At 35.0% G+C, this 10621-nt stretch overlaps 1 protein-coding gene across 1 annotated transcript; it reads right to left on the bottom strand.

Annotated features, from left to right (window-relative positions):
* Nucleotides 1-1778: 1778 nt before the first annotated feature.
* On the bottom strand, nucleotides 1779-10453 carry LOC121420383 (succinate dehydrogenase [ubiquinone] cytochrome b small subunit A, mitochondrial-like). Its single transcript, XM_041614989.1, has 4 exons — nucleotides 10297-10453; nucleotides 8539-8646; nucleotides 6792-6936; nucleotides 1779-5164 (listed from the first exon to the last, which is right to left on the bottom strand). Exons 1-4 carry the CDS (start codon nucleotides 10322-10324, stop codon nucleotides 5002-5004), a joined length of 444 nt encoding a protein of 147 aa, XP_041470923.1. The 5' UTR covers nucleotides 10325-10453; the 3' UTR covers nucleotides 1779-5001.
* Between the last annotated feature and the right edge of the window lie 168 nt (nucleotides 10454-10621).

Genomic DNA, 10621 nt, shown 5'->3' with positions numbered 1-10621 from the left:
TGATTTAAAAAATAAAACGAAATCATTAAGTAACATTCCAATGCTATTTCCATATATATTCCTTTCTTCTCTTCTCTGTCTTTCCTACATTCTTCTTTTCTACATTTTCCCTTTCTCTCTTTATATCATCTTTATTCCTCTCCTTCTTCCTCCCCTCACCCTTTTCTTCTCTCCTTTTTTTAATACTCTATTCTTCTTCTGTATCTTTCTCTCCCTTTTCTATCATCAAGACAATCGGGCCTTTCTTGCGGATTTGCTTTCTTTTCTCGAGTTTTTAAATGAAGAGATAATTTGCATAAGACTTCAGAACACTACCAATACTTGTGTATAATAAAAAAAACACTACCTGGGGATAATTGCATTGGTTTTTCTGCGTTTTTATTAGGATATAAGGATATGTAATCTCTATATTCACATACATATCAATATATTATTTCAAATTGGAATTCTCCGTTTATCATGTTTATATCCGCACACTTCTGTGTGACAAGAGAATTCCACCTCACGCAGTTGACACAGTCGAACACCCGGGCCGGTTTCATAAAACTTGCTATAATAACAAATTTACAATAACAATTTAAAGCTACTGCAATTATTCGATTTGATTGGCTGATATAAAACTTGTTACGGAATTTGTATGTTTGTTGTTATAACAAGTCTTTTAAAAATGAGACCAAGTTGGCATTCACTTCTGGGTGTAAGGTTCAACTCTGTGTAATATAAACACAACAGCAAAAGTCCTCAATCATCAAGATTTACCTTATTTTGTGAATGGAAAATGGTTTGAGTAACGTAAGTGTTCACAAAATAGTAATTGCCATATAGTATTAAGTTTTGTGTACAAAATGAGGTTGACCAATCAAGTCATTCATAATGGAGTAACTATCAAAGACAAGATTGTCAGTTTTTAAAAGTCACAAGGGTCATGGAGGAAAGGGGTGGGGTGGGGTAAGAATATGATTGCAATGCTATTCACTGTTTTTTATTGTAAGAAATTATCCATGACTTTAGAAAAATGACAATTTGCTCTGAATGCACGGTCAGTCATACAAAGTTTCCTTGATGAGGTCAGTAACACTTCTGCCTAATCATTCTGCTCATGCATGTCCAGTGCAGGAATCTACCAAACTCGTAGAAGATGCAGGACAATGCATTTTTTTCACATTTCACACAAAGACATATCTAACGTTTAACATAAACATGTGATAATCATTACCGTAACTTCAACAAAATTCAACATCAAAACAATGGTTTACATCATTAGCATTGTACATACTATGTGCCCATCCAATGGCCGTTGACCCTCAATTGGTAATGCCATCACTGTATATTGCCCACATGATTAAGGTCTTAGCACATGTACAGTGCGCATAAAAAGTTATCAAAATAGAGTTCCGCACAGAGTTAAAAAAAGAGTTAAGAGTCATGCTTAAAGGTGTTGTTTAACTTTGTGAGCAGCCGATTTAAAAAATTCTCAAACCAAGATGAAACATGTGTACAAGTGCATGTATTAGAACTAATAAACCCTGAAAACAACCATTAAAAGCTAAAACTACAAGGCAAACCCAGATTTTGTAAATAGGCATCTTGTAGACGCCTAAATAGTATACATAAGTGTTTGGGATGAAATTAAGATGGTGCTTCCGGTCACTTTATATTTCAATTTTTGAAGCACTAAATAATTATTTTCTAACGCAATTTTTTCTGGGCTTAATTTCTGTAACATATCACAAACAGGTGACAAGTGTGACCTTCTAGCTCAGATTTTTAAAAAGTCAAACCAATGTTAACCAATCACTTTAAATGCCAACTCGCACATGATATAACACGCATTCTCAATGACAAATTTTGCATTGACCCTTGAAATTCGGCCCTCTAATTTTGGATTACACGTACTTGTACAAAAATACCACATTTTCATACATGGATTATTCTTCTGAAAGCGGGAACACTAGACCAGAGTACCGTAATGACATCACCGATAGAGGGCCAAACACATAATTTGGCAGTGGATTCATTCTGTACAACACATCAGTAAATGAGATTCATAAAATAAATTGATAAGAAATGCCTCACCCCATGGTTCATAGGCTTGATTTTCAGATAATATCAAAAGACTCAAATACTACATTTCTCTCTAATTTTGTTATTGTCACGTTGATCACAATCTAATTTCTGTACACTATGCATTCCCCATAGACCCCTGCCAGATTTACCTTGGGCATAGGGCTCAATTTGATATGGTGACTTAAACCTACATTTATTAGCTGCATCCCAACATCATGAAGTAAAAGCATTTTTAATACATATTGAGCAAATATGATGCCCTGGCAATATAGGAACCCCATTAAAAAATTATTATAAGTAATCATATACCCAGATTAATTGAATTAAAGCAGGCCTGGGTTAAATTGATCCCCGACTTCAGAAAACAGAACACTCAGTCTATACAGGTAGATGAACTGTTTATGAATCAAATTTTCATCTAAGAAAGTAAAACATTTATAAGTAGTCAAAGAAGAAATTACAACAGAGAATTAGGTTACATTAGAATTTAGTATACATGGGTATCAAATCATGAGTAGTGTTGATCAAATGGCAATAGGACCAAATAGTCAACCAACTACAGTAGTTCTAGCCCATGTAGTGTTATCTATCTGCGAAGTATATCAACTGCTTGAAGGTTAAATTAATATAAAGCATTTATTAATGTTTACTCTTTAATAAGAGGGAAGGTAAATACTGTAATATTATTTATTGCGTTTCAGCTGTGTCATATAATATCATGAAATACATGAATGCAAACAAATAGTTATAAAATGCAGTAGCAAATAGAAGACATAATACCGGAGTAGGATAGCGCCAACTTTTTACAGATCTATATCACATGTTTCATGTGGGTTACATGTTCACTTATCAATATGAGTTATTACATATTTGATAAGGGATATGTCATATGGGGGAAAAACTTTGAATTTTTTTATGATTAATTTTCCCAGGTACAGTCGGCAACTGTCTCCAATGCTGCTGGCATGCTACTTTTGACCATTTGCAATACACCACCGAACATTTAGTGATTTTAATTTTCCAACTCATTATTCACATTAAAACTCTAATAATAATCATGAAATTGCGTATGTCACATAAATGTTCGGCTTCATTCTGTCATTGCAGAAAGTTGATTTTCTAAGTAAATCATTACAATATTCATAATTTTCCATTTTGCAATGAAACACAATACTGCAGACTAGGGCTTCCACAGGTAAATGTGCATAAGACAACTTCCCATAAATCAAGTGTCCATGCATGTCAAAACATTATCTGAGCAGCTAATGCCCCCCCCCCAAAAAAAAAAATACAAGAGCAACATCTGCTGTTTATGATTTCCTAAGTAAAAATTTTCCCAATTCGAACACATGTATGTGGTCTCTAAAAACTTTACTTTTGCATATTTATGTATTTAGCTCGGGGTAGGGGGTAGGGGTGGGGATCACTTACAGTTATGAAATCTAATTCAACTCAAAAAGTGCTGAATTGAATCATTCTCAGATTTGAGTGGATACGTGTGTAAATAGACATAATCGTATGAGGGGGAATACAGAACTAGCAAACATCATGAACATTATAGTAGTGCCCCTCAATTTTAGACTTGAACATGAGAACACGTATGTGTGTCATGAATTGAAAACAATGAACTGAAGATCCAAGGACATACGTAATCAATCAAAATTTACGACTTTGAAAAGCAAATATTGAACACATAACCAGAGTGGTTTGGTTTTTCGTAGCAGAAATCGGCAGAGTATTGTCATCATTTGCCTATAATTCCTGAAAGCTTGAAAGTGGCAACATTTTGGAATATTTTTATTTGTTGTAAAGACGTCAATCTTGAATGCAGGAAATATCTTGGCATTGCCAAAATGTTGTAACATCTACATGCATGACCCTTTCACATATTGCTGTGTAAAAATTCAGTCAGCTTCAGTGAGGTTCAGTTTAATCGTTTTCAATGGACGGTTCTTGCATATTGAAGTGGAATTTCAAATCATTTTGATAATGTTAGATGGCTGCAAATTTAATGTGTATACATCCAAGTATCAAAGGACTAGCACTGCTTATAAAAAGCCTATAAACCAGAAAAGGAATTAATTAGAATACATGTCATATAAGGTATTCCCTCAGAGTAGCAATAGTTAGCAGTATGTGAAAGGACCTTTTAAACACATTCATATATATTTCCCATAAAAAAACAGTCTTTGGATCTTTTATACTGAATGTTAACAAAGCAGATTACAAGGTTCCATGAAAACACACTCATAACACTATTGTTGACACAAAAAAGGTAACACATAAATGTTTGATTGTAAAGAGAGGGAGAGAGCAAAACATAGATGCATTATTCCAAAATAAATTGAGTAGACTTTAGATTTTATTTTATCCTTGAAATAACTATTTCAGATTTAACAAGAAAATTCTCTTAAAAACCTGGCATTGCAAATTCCTTTTTTTTCTACCTTGCTGCAAGAGTCTGTTGAAAATTTAAAGTAAAGCAAAAATAATGCAATAGGGGCAAAGGGAAACTCACCCCATGAAATAACAAAAAAAGTTTCCCTTGTGTTAAGTTGCAAAATTAGTAGATAGATTCGGAATAAAGTATCATGAGATATGAACAAAAGAAGGAAAACACCACCCAATTCAGAAAATATATCCACTGCGTATCACTCCATTCTGTTCTGTGAGCAGTTGTCAGACAGAATATGAGTAAAGTTGATGGGTGAGTGACTGATGAATAAGACATAGTAAGGGTTACCCAATATTTGCTGGGTCTAACCCCCTTCCAAGTGATAGTATTGCTCAAAAGATGCAAGTAAATTGTTAAGAAAATAGAAACTGGGAATCTGCACCTGGCTAGACAGAGCACAGTTAACTAATGGGTAAATTTAGGAAATCCATATCATCTAATATACGAGAAGCATTTACAGTTATTATTGGTGTATTCCACTATGACCACAGCATCATGACTGCTTTGGTGAGTCCGACATCGTTATAGTTGAAGTAGCAGAGACCGGCAAAAGATAATGCCGAGATGGCGGTGAGGGAGGCATTTGCGACCTTTGACATCGTCTCGCCATGGATGTAATCCAAGAAGACCTGCTCCATTCCCCTGTGGAAAGGATCGCATAAAAAGAGAACGACGTGATACAATCAATCTACACAACAGAGTTAGCAAAGTTGGCCTACTGCAATGAAAGTGCCATATAAAACTCCTGTTATTAAACTAATTGCTGATTGCCTGACAATTAAAGGGATGGTCCGGGCTGAAAATATTTATATCTTTAATACATAGGGTAGAATTCACTAAGCAAAATGCCGAAAATTTCATCAAAATTGGATAACAAATAATAAAGTTATTGAAGTTTAAACTTAAGCAATATTTTGCGAAAAACAGTCGTCATGAATATTCATTAGGGGGGCTGATGATGTCATATCTCCACTTTCCGTTTTCTTATGTTATTACATAAAATCATATTTTTTTTCATTATTTCATACTTGTGTGAATAATATTTCTCCCTTATAATGCACTTAATTAGTTGTCAATCCGATTTTCTAGTTCTTGCAGGAAAAAAATTTGAATAAACCTAATTTCAAATAATAAAATACAAAAGAACAGGTGGGGATGTGACATCATCAACCCACCTAATGAATATTCATGAAGACTGTTTTCACAAAATATTGCTAAACTTTAAAATTCAATAACTTTGTTATTTGTTATCCGATTTTGATGAAATTTTTTGCATTTTGCTAAATGAATTTTACTCTATTTATTAAGCAAAAAATCCTTTCACCCCGGACCCATCCCTTTAAATAACACAATGATAATCAAACATTATCCCATAATCTGACCAAGTACCATATCTACTACTTCTTCTTCTACCACTATTACTACTACTTCTACTACTACTACTATTGCCACTAATATTATCAATAGGGACAGTGATTTTTCGAGATCTCGAAAAGGGCCTTTTGAAACGGAAAGTGGCATTTCAAACAGAAAATCACGGAAAACATATTTTTCCTCAAAATACACAGAACAGCAACAGAAATTACTCCAAAATCACAACAAAATGTGCATATTAAATAGCCACAAAACCCCAGAAAACACAATCTGACTTTGCTACAATCATGACAATTCACACATCGTGACTGCACTCGACATCATCACACTCGATTGTACCCCGCGCCCTTACCCGGCCGGCTGGGTAGGGCTTCACATGCACACATATCGTACGAACAACACGGTCATGTGTTGCTGCCCTCTACGTTCGAAGATGTGACAGCACGATATCGAGGTCTTAAAATCCAAGATGGCGGATTGGCGAATGTCGTTGACTCCTGATAACGATGTCCAAAAAACCCCAAATTATCAATGAAATTTCATTTAACCGTAAAATAATGCTAATAATGTGAAAGGTGAGGATGTATTCAGATGTGTTTGTAAAAATATTTTATGCACCCGCAATGAGCCGATTAGAATGGATTCTATTGCGTTGTTGGTACAGTGGTAGATACAAATTTTGACCAGTGCAATGTTGCTATTCAATGTGTAAACGGAATTGGCACTTTTCCGCGTGTACAAAGTCTATGGGGAAACAGAATTTCTGACATGCTGAAACGGAATTTGAGATTTTATGAAACGGAAAAGGCAATTTTTTTAAACAGAAAATCACTGTCCCTATATCATGACTACTACTACTTCCAATTCTGATACTCTAAAATTCTCGCTTCCTTACCAATGACCATGTAACACAAGGCTTGCAGCGAGGGCATAGTCTAATGCTGGGTTCTGAATGAGGAAAGCAGCAGGGATGATCCCTATCAGACCGACGGATAAAACTCTCTCAGCATTCCAGTGCTTGGATGGAAGTAAGCCAGCACCTACAACAAAAAAAAAAATTCTGGTAACAATTGTACTTCGCTGTATTTCTCTAGGAAAAATATGATAAATTTACTTATGTTTAGTAATACATTTAAAGGTAAATGCGAAATATGGATACCTATCAAACAGACCTAAGTACAAATAAAACTCTCTCAGCATTCCAATGCTTGGATGGAAGTAAGTCTCTACCTACATTGCACAAGAGCGTGTGAAAACTTAATACTTTGACTGGTTAAAATGAAATTTTGATAAATTGAATCTGGAGTTAACTGTTAATAAAACGTGGAATTTTGACATTATACTGTACATGTGGTTTCCTGACTGCCTCTGCAGCCTATATGTATTTCAAATCGGGAAGAGGTATTTTATACACACAAAAGTATCCAGACTATAAACCCAATAAAAAATACTTTGAGCCAAAATTCATCCCATAAAACACATTTCAATTTTGTAAAAAAAAAGCTGCATCCTTACTGTATTAGAAAGATCTATTCATATCATAATCTAGTAATTAATTTGAATAGGCCTATTGAAATGCACTTGAGGGGGAAAAGGATTACAAAAACCTCTTTTTATTATAAGAAAAGATGTAATTTTACATTACCGTAACTAAATTTTGGCATGATTAGAATGTTTCTAAAAAAACAACTCTTTGGTGTTCTCATTAACACATCCTGTGTTCTTCTGTGACATAATGCAACTTCAAATTTAATGAAAATCTTAGAAAACAACTTTGCATACAGATAAAGCTTGATGTAGGATGGTTAATTTGCTATTTTGTTTATTTCCTTTATTCTTCAGCTGTTTTACATTTCTGTTCTGTCTAGACTTAGTTCATTTGCATTTCTTTTCAGCACTGCCAATCAAACTAAAGAAAATGGAAGGATCGAACTAAAATGTAAGAACCCAATTCATAAGATTAACCAATAAGGAATGAGATGAGATGACAAAGATGTCTGGTGATTATGTAATAATGGAAGTAGAAACTAAGGAGTCAGGTGAGGGATGGAATGAGTGGAACACCTGAAGAGAGAATAGAGAAGGAATGAAGATGACAACAGAATTGGAGGAAAGGCATTCAGAGAAGAATGAATGAATGACTACTGAATATCATTAAACTCAAATAACCTAAGTTCAGACTGCAAGGGCAGTGCTGAAAAGAAATGCAAATGAACTAAGTCTAGACAGAACAGAAATGTAAAACAGCTGAAGAATAAAGGAAATAAACAAAATAGCAAATTAACCATCCTACACTTGACAAACATAAATTACGCTAAACAAAGCAAACAAGTTTGATGGGCAGATCTTTTTTTAAAATACACATTTGGAAGAGAGTTTGCTTTGATTTTCAGGGTTTTGCTGCTTAATTTGTATTCATTTATTTATTATTATTTTTTTTTTGGGGGGGTGAGGCCTCCAAAATGCATTTTCTGTGGAATTCCATCAATCCTGTGTTTTTCTTGAATTCTGTTAATGGAGGAAAGCTGGGGTCTCTAACTCAGAATTAGATATTGACTTTGGCTGATGCAGACGATTTCTGACCTCAACACTGGAAAGATATTGAAAGCGAGAGAGAGAAAAGTGGCATTCTTTCTACTTACTGTTGTTGTGTTGGGTGGTGTGAAATGTGTTCAGCATGGCAGGTGAATTGGCTTGGTATGGCGACTTGAGAAATGCACTGCTCATCAGGCGTGGACTTGTCAGCAGCACTAAGACAAGGGATAAAAAATTGAAAATTTGGCTATACATACACCATTTACTTTAAAAGTAAAATGAACTAGAGATCATACATCCAGCTTGTAGACTAGTTGTATGGTAGGGTGCCGCAAGTCTGTGCAGTGCCCCTTGTCTGCACATACACGCATATGATTCTTATTCAAAAGCAAAAACAAAAAAAAATAATGAACTTCAGGCATTTCATAGGAGTATGTGACAGCCTCACAATGCAGCCTTTCTCATCCAAATTCCTGAACTGTGTAAGTGAATGGGCACACAGACGTGGGACACCATTTTTTATATTAAAATGATTGTCTGCTGATTGTTTTTCCATGAAATCATATATTTCTCTCAAATTTTAAGAGATTTTCTGGCTCACTTACTCATACATGTACATACAAGAAACATTATCAGCTGATATTTTTTTTGTGAAAAGGAATTTTGTGTTTGATTTTATTGTTAGATGTGCAGATGTCAGACATGGGAGTTCACCATCTATTTTTACGACTTGCTGTCATCCAATAATGTAAAAAGCTGACATGTTTTTACTACCGGTAGCACGCACTAGATTGATGTATTGTATTTGTAGGAACTTGACACTTATTACCGGTACTTGACAGGTAAATGAACTTTCCTAGATTTCTTGTGTGGAGAAACCTTTGAAAACCGAGACAGTCCCTGTAACTGTAGTGTAAACTGGGATGATCCTAATTTTCTGACCAGCGGCAGCGTCTGTTCTGAATCTGACAAGTTCAACTTACTCAACCTCAAGCAGTAGAGGTGCACGGCCAATATGGGAGACTCTCTCCACTAGGGGAGACAATCTCCCAGTTTGGAGACTTGCTTTGCAAAAGGTCAAAAGAAACAACACCAACAAAAGCATGATTTTTTTTCCACTCAAAATTTTGTCTCACTGGTGTCAGAAGCCATTTGTTTTGTGTGTGATTGACAACAAAAATCCTTTAATATCAAAACAAAATTAGACGGTGAATTTTTAAAGTAGACGGTAAAAAGGGGGTAATTTTTCATGAGGAATCTGCTTATCACATTTTTATTTGCCGCCAAGGCCAGGTAATCCTTTTGCCGCAAATGTAAACAAAGGAAATTGGTCTCCAAAACTGAAGACTGTCTCTGAAATTGGATACCCAAATTTTTTACAAAAGTCTCTGAAATTGGAGATAATCTCCCACATTGGATACAGTCTCCAATATTGGATACAGTCTCCAATATTGGCCGTGCGCCTCTACTGTCATTGACTATTGTCAAGACAGTTCTGTCGAGTCTTGAAAATTTCAATTTTAATGGAGATCAAGAAAGTCACTGCACAGCAAAGACCAAGGGGCCAAGTTTCAACATAAGCCATGTCCATTGTCCATTCATTCACACCAACATTACATAATTTACAGGGTAAGCTACATATATACCTAGCACTACTGTATTTAACTCGGCGAATTCGTTCCTGTGCAATTCCAATTACTTTATCACGGCATCGTGATACCCCGGTACGAAATGCGTACGTTAGAATTGCTTTCGCCCGTAATGGAGATAGCCCGCTAAGTAAGGGTCTCAGATAAAATAAAATACATGTAATATTCATCACCAATACAATTATTCACAGTGAGAAAATATTAAAGTTTGATTACCTCTGGATCTAAAGAGATTCATTGCCATTTTTGTCGATTGGTTTTCAAACAATTTAGATCAAACTATCATGAAAAACAGCGAGTAAAATCGAAAACTCCGTCGGTGATTCCTTCTCGAAAACGACCACGAAGCAAAAGTTCCTTGACCTTATTTCGGCTGCGTCAAAGCTGTGTATAGTTGCTTCAAGAACAAAATTTAGTTTTTAACCTTTTTTGTTCACTTAAGAAGTAATAATGTAGATAAATCATACAAATGATATAACCCCATGTGTCATCAAATAAATTTACTCATTTACTAGACGATATATTTTGCAACAACCTCACT

Source organism: Lytechinus variegatus, chromosome 8, assembly GCF_018143015.1.
Source record: "Lytechinus variegatus isolate NC3 chromosome 8, Lvar_3.0, whole genome shotgun sequence".
Classification (NCBI taxonomy): Eukaryota; Metazoa; Echinodermata; class Echinoidea; order Temnopleuroida; family Toxopneustidae; genus Lytechinus; species Lytechinus variegatus.
Note: the sequence above shows the minus strand (reverse complement) of the source record. Positions and strands in the feature narration are given on the sequence as shown.

Excerpts from the sequence above, each read along its gene's own strand:
- LOC121420383 (XM_041614989.1), bottom strand. The coding sequence starts at position 10,324 with ATGGCAATGAATCTCTTTAGATCCAGAG. Across the intron at positions 6,937-8,538 it reads CACCACCCAACACAACAACA|GTGCTGGCTTACTTCCATCC; the intron begins GTAAGTAGAAAG and ends TTTTTGTTGTAG. Across the intron at positions 5,165-6,791 it reads CTTGTGTTACATGGTCATTG|GGGAATGGAGCAGGTCTTCT; the intron begins GTAAGGAAGCGA and ends TCCTTTCCACAG.